Source organism: Neovison vison, chromosome 1 (assembly GCF_020171115.1).
Source record: "Neovison vison isolate M4711 chromosome 1, ASM_NN_V1, whole genome shotgun sequence".
Classification (NCBI taxonomy): domain Eukaryota; kingdom Metazoa; phylum Chordata; class Mammalia; order Carnivora; family Mustelidae; genus Neogale; species Neogale vison.
The window spans coordinates 164429406-164443598 of NC_058091.1; the positions used below are offsets into that span (position 1 = coordinate 164429406).

The following is a 14193-nucleotide window of genomic DNA, read 5'->3' on the forward strand; positions in this document are numbered from 1 at the left end:
TTCTTTAGCACAATATTTTACAAATTTAATTGCAATATGTCATGGTGTTGGCCTGGTTTTGTTGAGTTTGATGGGAATTCTCTATGCATCTCAGATCTGGATGTCTGTTTCCTTCCCCAGATTAAGGAAGTTTTCATCTCATTTCTTTACTTAAATTTTCTGCCCCTTTTCTCTCTTCTTCTTCTTTGGGACTCCTATAATATGAGTATTACTATGTTTTATGGAGTCACTGAATTCCTTAAGTCTATTCTCATGTTGCAGAATTCCGTCACTCTTTTGTTCAGCTTCATTATTTTCCATTTTGTCTTCTGTATCATTAATTCATTCATCTGTTTTTTCCAGCTTGCTGTTCATTGCATGAAGCCTGTTTCCAAGAGAAAGTATTGTGATGATGTTTGCATTAGTGCTGTTCCCATTTGAAAGAGGGATATGTGCTCAAGGAAACAGATGGAGGAGGAATTTTCCATCAAATAACACACATTGAGAAAAGTACTATCAGTCATTACAATATGAATGTTATAAAAGGAAAATAATCATATTAGATAAACACCACAGTTTACCATTGTTTACCTTATTATCGTCTTTCCCTAGAATATTAATCCTTTTATAAATTGAAGTCTACAGGACAATGGAGGAAAGCAACAACAGTTCTGAAATGGGATTTCTTCTTCTGGGGTTTTCAGATGAGCCCCAACTAGAAAGGATCCTTTTTGTCATAATTTTGCTTTTCTACATCTTGAACATTCTGGGGAACACTGCCATCATTTTGGTATCTTGTTTAGCCCCCAAACTCCACACCCCAATGTACTTTTTCCTCAGCAATCTCTCTTGTGTGGACATTTGCTTTACCACCAGTGTTGCCCCACAGTTGCTGGTTACCATGAATAAGAAAGAAAAAAACATGAGCTATGGTGGATGTGTGGCCCAGCTCTATGTGGCCATGGGGCTGGGCTCCTCTGAGTGTATTCTCCTGGCAGTCATGGCTTATGACCGATATGCTGCTGTCTGCCGGCCTCTGCAATACACAACTATAATGCATCCTCAGCTCTGTGCATCCCTGGCCAGTGTAGCATGGCTCAGTGGACTCATAACCTCCTTAATTCAATGCTCCCTTACTGTGCAACTGCCCCTTTGTGGTCATCACAAACTGGACCATATTTTCTGTGAGGTTCCTGTGCTCATTAAGCTGGCCTGTGTGGACACAACTTTCAATGAAATAGAACTCTTTGTGGCTAGTATAATTTTTCTAATTGTACCTGTGTCACTCATCTTAGTCTCCTATGGCTTTATAACAAAAGCCGTGCTGAGGATAAAATCAGCAAAAGGGCGCTGGAAGGCCTTTGGGACTTGTTCTTCCCACCTGATTGTGGTCATTATTTTCTATGGAACCATCATCTTTATGTACCTTCAACCAGCCAAAAGTAGCTCAAAAAACCAGGGAAAATTTGTCTCTCTTTTCTACACCATAGTCACCCCACTCTTAAACCCCATTATCTATACCTTGAGAAACAAAGATGTGAAAGGGGCCTTGAGAACACTGGTAATGAGAAATGTTCTTGTTTTAGAAAATATATGACTGTAGATATAGCATTAGTGGGCTATTCTTAGCTCACAGATTATTTGTTCTAAGTACTGGGCTGTTTTTAAACATTGCCATAAGGAATAGTAACAGACACAGAATTCTGTAAGAAGCTAACATACTCAAGTCACTGTGGTATTTCATTCTTTCCAAACATTCTTTGAATGAATCCAAGATCTTATGTTCTATCAACTTTGCTCTTCTTCAACCATGTTATCAAATCAATTTTCATGCACAGATTTTTTCAGGCTGGAGTCCATGTGTAGCTTGTAAACCTCTGCTTATTCCTAAAAGCTCAACTGAAATGTTACCGGCACTCCCTAGCTTTCTTGAATTATCATTCACCTTACCTTTAAAAAAATTATCATAATATATGTTCCCATGAAATATAAAATATAATTTATTTCTATATTTTCAAACACTGTGTGTACATACATACACACATAATATATATGTTGTATATCATGTGTATATATGTATATTTCCAAGTTTATAACATATTTATGCATATATATGAAATAATCTATAGCATACATATTATATATGTGTGTACATATATATATAATATTTATATATATACATATATATAAAGTAAACTCGGAAATTATATATAATATGTAACTGTTTCCCCCTTAGTTTAAACTAGAGAATGGATAGATTTCGCTATGTTGGCTTATTTGTATTATGAAAAACATATACCTAATTCAGAATTGTGATACATTGATTACATTTGTAATGTAAATTATGACTTTATTATTAAAAAAGTAAAATGAGTAAGCTTTTATTAAGTTGATCAGTTCACATATTATTTATTCCCCTTCTCTTAAAGGATTTAGAAATTGAGTGAAAGTGAAAGAAAAGTGTGTCATTCTTTCTGTCTTTCTGTCCAAAGAGAGTGAAATTTGTTAACTTGCCAAATCAAAGTACTTTAACAGAATTGTGCAGCTATAGGAAAATTAATTAAATCTACAATCTTTTACTTTCTTTTTTTATTATGACACAGCAAGGCAAAAAGAAGCATTAAAATATCAATGAAAATAAAAAGCATAATTCATACAGAATTTGTGTGGGCTTTCATATGATTTAAACTTGCAATGACAAAAAAGAAAACAGGATCATTTAAAATTCTTCATATCAAAAAATGACGCTGTCAGTCTACAAGAGCTGAAGAGAAAATGTAGACCTGTCTCTACATCCAAAGACAAGTTTAAAGTCAAAAACGCTGCACACATAAGAAAAAAAAATCAGAAAAAATTTCTAAATAAATTAGTTAAGACCTCTATAAAGATACGTTGTGAAATTTATACCCTTTAAACATCTTGATAGCAACAGAAATATTAAATTTATGAGAAAGAAAAAGCATAAAAGACTAGTTGGATTTGCCTTCTAGAATTTTCAAATATGAGTAACACACACACTAATGGGAGTAACCTAGTGGGAACAGATTGGGACATGTTAAGGGACACAATCTTTCATTTACAATACTCAAGATGAGAAGAAGTTGTATAAATAACCTCTTTTTTATAAAGGCATTACTTCTTTATATCCAGAAAAGCATGGAAAAAGAAAACATAATCCACATGTCAAAGTTGGCGGGAATGCAAGCTGGTGCAACCACTCTGGAAAACAGCATGGAGGTTCCTCAAAAAGTTGAAAATAGACCTACCCTATGACCCAGCAATTACACAACTGGGTATTTACTCTAAAGACACAAATGCAGTGATCCGAAAGGACACATGCACCCGAATGTTTATAGCAGCAATGTCCACAATAGCCAAACTATGGAAAGAACCTAGATGTCCATCAACAGATGAAAGGATAAAGAAGATGTGGTATGTGTGTGTGTGTATATATATATATATATATACACACATATATATATGTATATACACAATGGAATACTATGCAATCATCAAAAGAAATGAAATCTTGCCATTTGTGATGATGTGGATGGAACTAGAGGGTATTGTGCTTAGCAAAATAGGTCAGTCAGAGAAAGACAACTCTCATATGATCTCTCTGATATGAGAAAGTGGAGATGCAACATGGGGGGTTTATGGGGTAGGAAAAGAATAAAAGAAACAAGATGGGATTGGGAGGGAGAAATATCATGAGAGACTCTTACTCTCACAAAACAAACTGAGGGTTTCCAGGGAGAGGGTGGTGGGGTTATGAACATTGGGGAGGGTATGTGCTATGGTGAGTGCTGTGAAGTGTGTAAACCTGGCAATTCACAGACCTGTATTCCTGGGGCTAATAATACATTATATATTAATTTAAAAAAATTCTACTTAGAAGACAAGATGGCAGAGAAGTAGGAGAAGGCCCTGTTTCAACCTGCACCCTAAAGTGAGCTGATTACCAACCAAAGAACTCTGATCACCCATGAAATCAGCTTAAGATTAGAAAGCTTCTGCACGGCAAAGGAAACAGTCAACAAAACAAAGAGGCAACCCACGGAATGGGAGAAGATATTTGCAAATGACAGTACAGACAAAAGGTTGATATCCAGGATCTATAATGAACTCCTCAAACTCAACCCACACGAAACAGACAAACACATCAAAAAATGGGCAGAAGATATGAACAGACACTTCTCCAATCAAGACATACAAATGGCTATCAGACACATGAAAAAATGTTCATCATCATTAGCCCTCAGGGAGATTCAAATTAAAACCACATTGAGATATCACCTTACACCAGTTAGAATGGCCAAAATTAACAGAACAGGAACCAACATGTGTTGGAGAGGATGTGGAGAAAGGGGAACCCTCTTCCACTGTTGGTGGGAATGCAAGTTGGTGCAGCCTCTTTGGAGAACAGTGTGGAGATTCCTCAAGAAATTAAAAATAGAGCTTCCCTATGACCCTGCATTGCACTCCTGGGTATTTACCCCAAAGATACAGATGTCGTGAAAAGAAGGGCCATCTGTACCCCAATGTTTATAGCAGCAATGGCCACGGTCGCCAAACTGTGGAAAGAACCAAGATGCCCTTCAATGGATGAATGGATAAGGAAGATGTGGTCCATATACACTATGGAGTATTATGCCTCCCTCAGAAAGGATGAATACCCAACTTTTGTAGCAACATGAACAGGACTGGAAGAGATTATGCTGAGTGAAATAAGTCAAGCAGAGAGAGTCAATTATCATATGGTTTCACTCATTTGTGGAGCATAACCAATAGCATGGAGGACAAGGGCCATTAGAGAGGAGTAGGGAATTTGGGTAAATTGGAAGGGGAAGTAAATCATGAGAGACTATGGACTCTGAAAAACAATCTGAGGGCTTTGAAGTGGCGGGGGGGTGGGAGGTTGGGGTACCAGGTGGTGGGTATTATAGAGGGCACGGCTTTCATGGAGCACTGGGTGTGGTGAAAAAATAATGAATACTGTTTTTCTGAAAATAAATAAATTGGAAAAAAAAGATTAGAGTTATACACTTCTGGATCTCTACCAGGGCAGAAGATGGCAGTGGACAGGTAAAGAGGAGTGGGAACATCGGACTGATATCAGCATATAAACAAAAGGGGGAGGGAGCCACCAGAAGTGACCCATTGGAAAGTAATACCCCAACACAAGAGTGCCCTGTGATTGGGGTCCAGCACTAACTTGGAGTCTGGTCAAAAGTACTCAAAATGAGCAAAAGATCTTAAGGGGAAATTGGTGGAATTGGGTGGTTAGAGAAAGGAGCGTAAGTCCATGGACCCAGGACAACCACCACTGGCAAGGAGCCAGAGAGTGCAGCGAGAAGCCAAGTCTTGGTCCCTGAGCTGCGGGTCTGCCTGAGAGCCTCTGGGTGGCAGTGCCCGTGAGGGTGAGGAAGTCTGGGGTGGACGCCAACTGGCAGAAGGACAGCTTTTTACACTCTGCTTGTGTGCTGTTAGAGCAGGGTCTGAGTCATGCCCCACAGCCTCCCCTGAGAGAGGTTCATGCAGGTGCCAGCTAGCTGGTGCTCTCTAGGACCCAGAGAGTCTGAGCACTCTCAGCCCTGGCCAGCATTAAAATCTCAGTGCACTGTCTCTGCTTCGGACCTCTCTGGTGGACCGGAGCTTCCCAGACAGCCAAGGCTAGTATTTCTCATGGTTTTCGGTACAAGCAAGAGTTCCTGTGACCCCAGAGACCTTGACGGGGGACTGCTATGCCAGCAGCAGAGGGGAAATTTATGTGCTCTGGAGCACCCAGAGGGGTACAGACTGAGGCTTCTCTCTGAGATAGAAGTCTGGGTACAGTTTGCTTTCCTCTAAATCTCTTAAGAACTGACAAAAGCCGCCACAGGGAGAAAAAATAAACAAACAAGCAGAAAACCAAAAAACCCTCCAGAGACCAAAATGCTTAAAAACCGGTTTCATGGAGCACTGGGTGTGGTGAAAAAATAATGAATAATGTTTTTCTGAAAATAAATAAATTGAAAAAAAAATTAAAATTAAAATTAAAAAAAAAAAAAAACGGTTTCCTCAGAGCCCAGGACTCAACTCTAGCAAGAATCCCTGAAAAACCTGTGGCAGGCCCCTCCCCCAGAAAGCCAGTCAAAAAAAAAAAAAAACAAAAGACAAGAGGAAAACCACCACTACTTCATAGATACAACTTTTGTTTTTAATTTATTCCCACTATTCTGGTTCTTTTCATTTTTTAATAATTTTTAACCTATTTGCCATCACAATGAGATGCTCAGTACATGAAATTCCATAATAACATTTTAACCTGAACTTTCCTTTTTTTTTTTTTTAACGATTCATCACTTGTTTATTACACCCAGTTCTCATCACATCACATGCCCTCCTTAATGGCCATTCCCCATTTATTTCCTTCCCCTAAACCCCTCCCCTTCTGTAACTCTCAGTTGTTTCCCAGAGTCAAAAGAGTTTCTCATGGTTTATCTCCATCTCTGATTTTTTCCCTTCCAATTTTCCCTCTCTTCCCCTATGATCCTCTGCACTATTCCTTATATTCCACAAATGAGTGAACCCATGTGATAATTGTCTTTCTCTGATTGATTACTTCAGTTAGCATAATCCCCTCCATTACATCCATGTCAATGTAAATGGTAAGTGGTCATCCTTGATGGCTCAGTAATATTTCATGTTTTTGCAAGGATGTGGAGAAATGGGAAACTTCTTACACTGTTGGTGGGAATGCAAGCTAGTACAGCTATTCTGGAAAACAGTATGGAGGTTCCTAAAGAAGTTAAAATTAGAGCTACCCTACGACCTAACAATTACACTACTGGGTATTTACCCCAAAGATATTCTGGTAGTATATAAATGTAGTGAAAAGAAGGACATATGCTCTCCAAAGTTCATAGAAGCAATATCCATAATAACAAAACTGTGGAAGGAGCTGAGATAGCCTTCAACAGAAGAATGGATAAAGAGGATGTGATTCATATTTACCATGGAATATTAACCTGAACTTTCTTGATACATATATCTCTGTTTTGTTTTTGCTTTTCTATTTATTATTTTTTTAATTTAATTATTTTTAATATTCATATAGAGATAACCTTCTAGGTGATGCCCTTTTTCCAATCAATGCTATTCCTATAGGTAAACCAGTCTTAATCCCCCTTGATCTCAGGAAAGTTGAGTCCATTATCAATGATATCAAGATACATCCAGGAAGAAACAAATTAACCTTGCTCACACAGAGAACTTACAACCATGCTACCATCATTTTTTCCTGTCAGTGTTTCTGTGTATATGTTTTTATTCTGGTAGTATATAAATCTTATACTTCGGGTTCATTTTGATGGGGTTCTTTTATTTATTTATTTTTATTTTTTCCTTCTTTTGTCAGACATTTGTCTACTTTTGTCAGACTTTTAGTTTCTCTGTTTTTGTTTGTATACTTCATAAAACTTACCTATGGGACCCATTTGGGCTGGGCTTTCTCTTTTGTTTTATCTTTCTTTTTTTCCCATCTCTCTCTCTTTTTATCTTTTTTCTTTCTTTTTTTTCTTTTTTTTCACTTTATTTTTTTTTTGCAATTTATTTATTTTCAGAAAAACAGTATTCATTATTTTTTCACCACACCTAGTGCTCCATGCAAGCCATGCCCTCTATAATACCCACCACCTGGTACCCCAACCTCCCACCCCCCTGCCACTTCAAACCCCTCAGATTGTTTTTCAGAGTCCATAGTCTCTCATGGTTCACCTCCCATTCCAATTTACCCAAAAGCACATACAATCCCCAATGTCCCTAACCCTACCCCCCTTCTACCAACCCCCCTCCCCCCAGCCACCTACAGTTTGTTTCGTGAGATTAAGAGTCACTTATGGTTTGTCTCCCTCCCTATCCCATCTTGTTTCATGGATTCTTCTCCAACCCATTTAAGCCCCCATGTTGCATCACCACTTCCTCATATCAGGGAGATCATATAATAGTTGTCTTTCTCTGCTTGACTTATTTCGCTAAGCATGATATGCTCTAGTCCCATCCATGTTGTCGCAAATGGCAAGATTTCATTTCTTTTGAAGGCTGCATAGTATTCCATTGTGTATATATACGACATCTTCTTGATACATTCATCTGTTGATGGACATCTAGGTTCTTTCCATAGTTTGGCTATTGTGGACATTGCTGCTATAAACATTCGGGTGCACGTGCCCCTTTGGATCACTACGTTTGTATCTTTAGGGTAAATACCCAGTAGTGCAATTGCTGGGTCATAGGGCAGTTCTATTTTCAACATTTTGAGGAACCTCCATGCTGTTTTCCAGAGTGGTTGCACCAGCTTGCATTCCCACCAACAGTGTAGGAGGGTTCCCCTTTCTCCGCATCCTCGCCAGCATCTGTCATTTCCTGACTTGTTGATTTTAGCCATTCTGACTGGTGTGAGGTGATCTCTCATTGTGGTTTTGATTTGTATTTCCCTGATGCCGAGTGATATGGAGCACTTTTTCATGTGTCTGTTGGCCATCTGGATGTCTTCTTTGAAGAAACGTCTGTTCATGTCCTCTGCCCATTTCTTGACTGGATTATTTGTTATTTGGGTGTTGAGTTTATTAAGTTCTTTATAGATTTTGGACAATAGTCCTTTATCTGATATGTCGTTTGCAAATATCTTCTCCCATTCTGTCAGTTGTCTTTTGATTTTGTTAACTGTTTCCTTTGCTGTGCAAAAGCTTTTGATCTTGATGAAATCCCAATAGTTCATTTTTGCCTTTGCTTCCCTTGCCTTTGGCGATGTTCCTAGGAAGATGTTGCTGCGGCTGAGGTCGAAGAGGTTGCTGCCTGTGTTCTCCTCAAGGATTTTGATGGATTGCTTTTTCACATTGAGGTCCTTAATCCATTTTGAGTCTATTTTTGTGTGTGGTGTAAGGAAATGGTCCAATTTCATTTTTCTGCACGTGGCTGTTCAATTTTCCCAACACCATTTGTTGAAGAGGCTGTCTTTTTTCCATTGGACATTCTTTCCTGCTTTGTCGAAGATTAGTTGACCATAGAGTTGAGGGTCTATTTCTGGGCTTTCTATTCTGTTCCATTGATCTATGTGTCTGTTTTTGTGCCAGTACCATGCTGTCTTGATGATGACAGCTTTGTAATAGAGCTTGATGTCTGGAATTGTGATGCCACCAACTTTGGCTTTCTTTTTCAATATCCCTTTGGCTATTCGAGGTCTTTTCTGGTTCCATATAAATTTTAAAATTATTTGTTCCATTTCTTTGAAAAAGATGGATGGTACTTTGATAGGAATTACATTAAATGTGTAGATTGCTGTAGTTAGCATAGACATTTTCACAATATTTATTCTTCCAATCCAGGGGCATGGATCATTTTTCCATTGCTTTGTGTGTTCCTCAATTTCTTTCATGAGTACTTTATAGTTTTCTGAGTATAGATTCTGTGCCTCTTTGGTTAGGTTTATTCCTAGGTATCTTATGGTTTGGGCTGCAATTGTAAATGGGATTGACTCCTTAATTTCTCTTTCTTCTGTCTTGTTGGTGTAGAGAAATGCAACTGATTTCTGTGCATTGATCTTATATCCTGACACTTTACTGAATTCTTGTACAAGCTCTAGCAGTTTTGGAGTGGAGTCTTTTGGGTTTTCCACATAGAGTATCATATCATCTGCGAAGAGTGATAATTTGACTTCTTCTTTGCCGATTTGGATGCCTTTAATTTCCTTTTGTTGTCTGATTGCTGAGGCTAGGACTTCTAGTACTATGTTGAATAGCAGTGGTGATAATGGACATCCCTGCCGTGTTCCTGACCTTAGTGGAAAGGCTTTCAGTTTTTCTCCATTGAGAATGATATTTGCGGTGGGTTTTTCATAGATAGCTTTGATGATATTGAGGTATGTGCCCTCTATCCCTACACTTTGAAGGGTTTTGATCAGGAAGGGATGCTGTACTTTGTCAAATGCTTTTTCAGCATCTATTGAGAGTATCATATGGTTCTTGTTCTTTCTTTTATTGATGTGTTGTATCACATTGACTGATTTGCGGATGTTGAACCAACCTTGCAGCCCTGGGATAAATCCCACTTGGTCGTGGTGAATAATCCTTTTAATGTACTGTTGAATCCTATTGGCTAGTATTTTGGTGAGAATTTTCGCATCTGTGTTCATCAAGGATATTGGTCTATAGCTCTCTTTTTTGATGGGATCCTTGTCTGGTTTGGGGATCAACGTGATGATGCTGGCCTCATGAAATGAGTTTGGAAGTTTTCCTTCCATTTCTATTTTTTGGAACAGTTTCAGGAGAATAGGAATTAGTTCTTCTTTAAATGTTTGGTAGATTTCCCCCGGGAAGCCGTCTGGCCCTGGGCTTTTGTTTGTTTGGAGATTTTTAATGACTGTTTCAATCTCCTTACTGGTTATGGGTCTGTTCAGGCTTTCTATTTCTTCCTGGTTCAACTTTGGTAGTTTATATTTTTCAGGAATGCATCCATTTCTTCCAGATTGTCAAATTTGTTGGCGTAAAGTTGCTCATAGTATGTTCTTATAATAGTTTGTATTTCTTTGGTGTTAGTTTTGATCTCTCCTCTTTCATTCATGATTTTATTTATTTGGGTCCTTTCTCTTTTCTTTTTGATAAGTCTGGCCAGGGGTTTATCAATTTTATTAATTCTTTCAAAGAACCAGCTCCTAGTTTCATTGATTTGTTCTATTGGGTTTTTTTTGTTTCTATTTCATTAATTTCTGCTCTGATCTTTATGATTTCTCTTCTCCTGCTGGGCTTAGGGTTTCTTTCTTGTTCTGTCTCCACCTCCTTTAGATGTAGGGTTAGGTTGTGTACCTGAGACCTTTCTTGTTTGTTGAGAAGTGCTTGTACCACTACATATTTTCCTCTCAGGACTGCCTTTGTTGTGTCCCACAGATTTTGAATCATTGTATTTTCATTATCATTTGTTTCCATGATTTTTTTCAATTCTTCTTTAATTTCCCGGTTGACCCATTCATTCTTTAGAAGGATGCTGTTTAGTCTCCATGTATTTGGGTTCTTTCCAAACTTCCTCTTGTGGTTGAGTTCTAGCTTCAGAGCATTGTGGTCTGAAAATATGCAGGGAATGCTCCCAATCTTTTGATATCAGTTGAGTCCTGATTTAGGACCGAGGATGTGATCTATTCTGGAGAATGTTCCATGTGCACTAGAGAAGAATGTGTGTTCTGTTGCTTTGGGAATAAATGTTCTGAATATATCTGTGATATCCATCTCATCCAGTGTATCATTTTAGGCCTTTATTTCCCTGTTGATCTTTTGCTTGGATGATCTGTCCATTTCAGTGAGGGGAGTGTTAAAGTCCCCTACTATTATTGTATTATTGTTGATGTGTTTCTTTGATTTTGTTATTCATTGGTTTATATAGTTAGCTGCTCCCACATTGGGGGCATAGATATTTAAAATTGTTAGATCTTCTTGCTGCACAGACCCTTTGAGTATGATATAGTGTCCTTCCTCATTTCTTATTCTAGCCTTTGGCTTAAGATCTAATTGATCTGATATAAGGATTGCCACTCCTGCTTTTTTCTGATGTTCATTAGCATGGTAAATTCTTTTCCACCCCCTCACTTTAAATCTGGAGGTGTCTTCGTGCTTAAAATGAGTTTCTTGGAGGCTACATATAGATGGGTTTTTTTTTATCCATTCTGATACCCTGTGTCTTTTGATTGGGGCATTTAGCCCATTAACATTCAGGGTAACTCTTGAAAGATATGATTTTAGTGCCATTTTATTGCCTGTAAGGTGACTGTTACTGTATATTGTCTCTGTTCCTTTCTGATCTACCACTTGTAGGCTCTCTCTTTGCTTAGAGGACCCCTTTCAATATTTCCTGTAGAGCTGGTTTGGTGTTTGCAAATCTTTCAGTTTTTGTTTGTCCTGGAAGCTTTTAATCTCTCCTTCTATTTTCAATGATAGCCTAGCTGGATATAGTATTCTTGGCTGCATGTTTTTCTCGTTTAGTGCTCTGAAAATATCATGCCAGCTCTTTCTGGCCTGCCAGGTCTCTGTGGATAAGTCAGCTGCCAATCGAATACTTTTACCATTGTATGTTACAGACTTCTTTTCCCAGGCTGCTTTCAGGATTTTCTCTTTGTCACTAAGGCTTGTAAATTTTACTATTAGGTGACGGGGTGTGGGCCTATTCTTATTGATTTTGAGGGGCGTTCTCTGAACCTCCTGAATTTTGATGCTCGTTCCCTTTGCCATATTGGGGAAATTCTCCCCAATAATTCTCTCCAGTATAGCTTCTGCTCCCCTCTCTCTTTCTTCTTCTTCTGGAATCCCAATTATTCTAATGTTTTTTTGTCTTATGGTGTCACATATCTCTCGAATTCTCCCCTCATGGTCCAGTAGCTGTTTGTCCCTCTTTTGCTCAGCTTCTTTATTCTCTGTTATTTGGTCTTCTACATTGCTAATTCTTTCTTCTGCCTCATTTATCCGAGCAGTGAGAGCCTCCATTTTTGATTGAACCTCATTAATAGCTTCTTTGATTTCAACTTGGTTAGATTGTAGTTCTTTTATTTCTCCAGAAAGGGCTTTTATATCTCTCGAGAGGGTTTCTCTAATATCTTCCATGCCTTTTTCAAGCCCCGCTAGAACCTTGAGAATTATCATTTTGAACTCTAGATCTGACATATTACCAATGTCTGTATTGATTAGGTCCATATCCTTCGGTACTGCCTCTTGTTCTTTTTTTGTTGTTGTGAATTTTTCCGCCTTGTCATTTTGTCCAGCTAAGGGTATATGAAGGAGCAAGTAAAATACTAAAAGGGTGGCAACAATCCCAGGAAAATCTGCTTTAACCAAATCAGAAGAGATCCCAAATCATGAGGAGGGATTTCTCCTCCCTCACGATTGGGTGAGGGATCGCCTCTGATTGGGATTTCCCAATCTCTTCTGATTGTGATCTCTTCTGATTTGGGGATAAAAAGAGGTTCATAAAGAAAGAAAGAAAAGAAAGAAAAAAAAGAATTAAAAAAAAGAGATTGAATTAAAAATTCAATCAAGAATTTAAAAAGAATTAAAAAAGAGATTGAAGAGATTGGGATCTCTTCTGATTTGGGGATAAAAAGAGGTTCAAAAATAAAGAAAGAAAAAAAGAATTAAAAAAAGAAAACGAATAAAGAAAAGTATAAAAAAGAATATATATATTAGATAAACTAGTTTAAAAACGTTAAAAAAGAAAAGGGTAAAAGTTAAAAAAAATTTAGCAGAAGAAGAGGAAAAAAAATGAAATAGAAAAAAATTAAATTAACTGCAAGACTAAATAATCACAGGGAGAAAGCCCTGAGTTCCGTGGTTTGTTTTCTCCTCCTCTGGAATTCTGCTGCTCTCCTTGGTATTGAAACTGCACTCCTTGGTTGGTGAACTTGGTCTTGCCTGGATTTCTTGTTGATCTTCTGGGGGAAGGGCCTGTTGTAGTGATTCTCAAGTGCCTTTGCCCCAGGCGGAATTGCACCTTCCTTATTAGGGGCTTTGCTTTCAGGAGCTTTTGTTCCCTGAGCGCTTTCCGTAGAGTTCCAGAGGACGGGAATACAAATGGCGGCCTCCTGGTCTCCGGCCCGGAGGAGCCGAGAGCCCGGGGCCCCGCTCCCCAGTGCGCCCTCAGCAAACAGCTCCTAGTAACTCCCGTCTGCCTAACCTTCAGCCACGCTCCGAGCTCACCGAGCCTACGACCGGTTCAAGGCAACACCGAGCTGTGAGCTTACTGTCGGCTCTGTCTCTGTAGCCGGCTTTCCCGTTCCAATATCCGCAAGCTCTGCAACACTCAGACACCCTGATCCTTCTGTGACCCTGCGAGACCTGAGGCCATGCCAACCCCGCGTGGGCTTCACCCCGGTTTATCCTCTGGAGCAATGTCCCTCAGCGGAACAGACTTTTAAAAGTCCTGATTTTGTGCTCCGTTGCTCCGCCACTTGCCGGGAGCCGGCCCCTCCCCCCGGGGTCTATCTTCCCGTGGCTATGGATTCACTTCTCCGCCAGTCCTACCTTTCAGAAAGTGGTTGTTTTTCTGTTTCTAGAATTGCTGTTCTTCTTCTCTTCGATCTGCCGATGGATTTGCAGGTGTTTGCAATCTTCAGATAAGCTCTCTAGCTGATCTCCTGCTAGCTGAAATAGTCTCAGCCTGCTACTTCTCCGCCATCTTGACTCCTCCCCTTCTTTT

General features: G+C 39.0%; 1 protein-coding gene across 1 annotated transcript; it reads left to right on the plus strand.

Moving 5' to 3' along the window:
- The first annotated feature begins 628 nt into the window (after positions 1 to 628).
- On the plus strand, positions 629 to 1576 carry LOC122900654 (olfactory receptor 2G6). The gene has a single exon (XM_044239479.1). It carries the CDS (start codon positions 629 to 631, stop codon positions 1574 to 1576), a length of 948 nt encoding a protein of 315 aa, XP_044095414.1.
- Positions 1577 to 14193: the final 12617 nt, after the last annotated feature.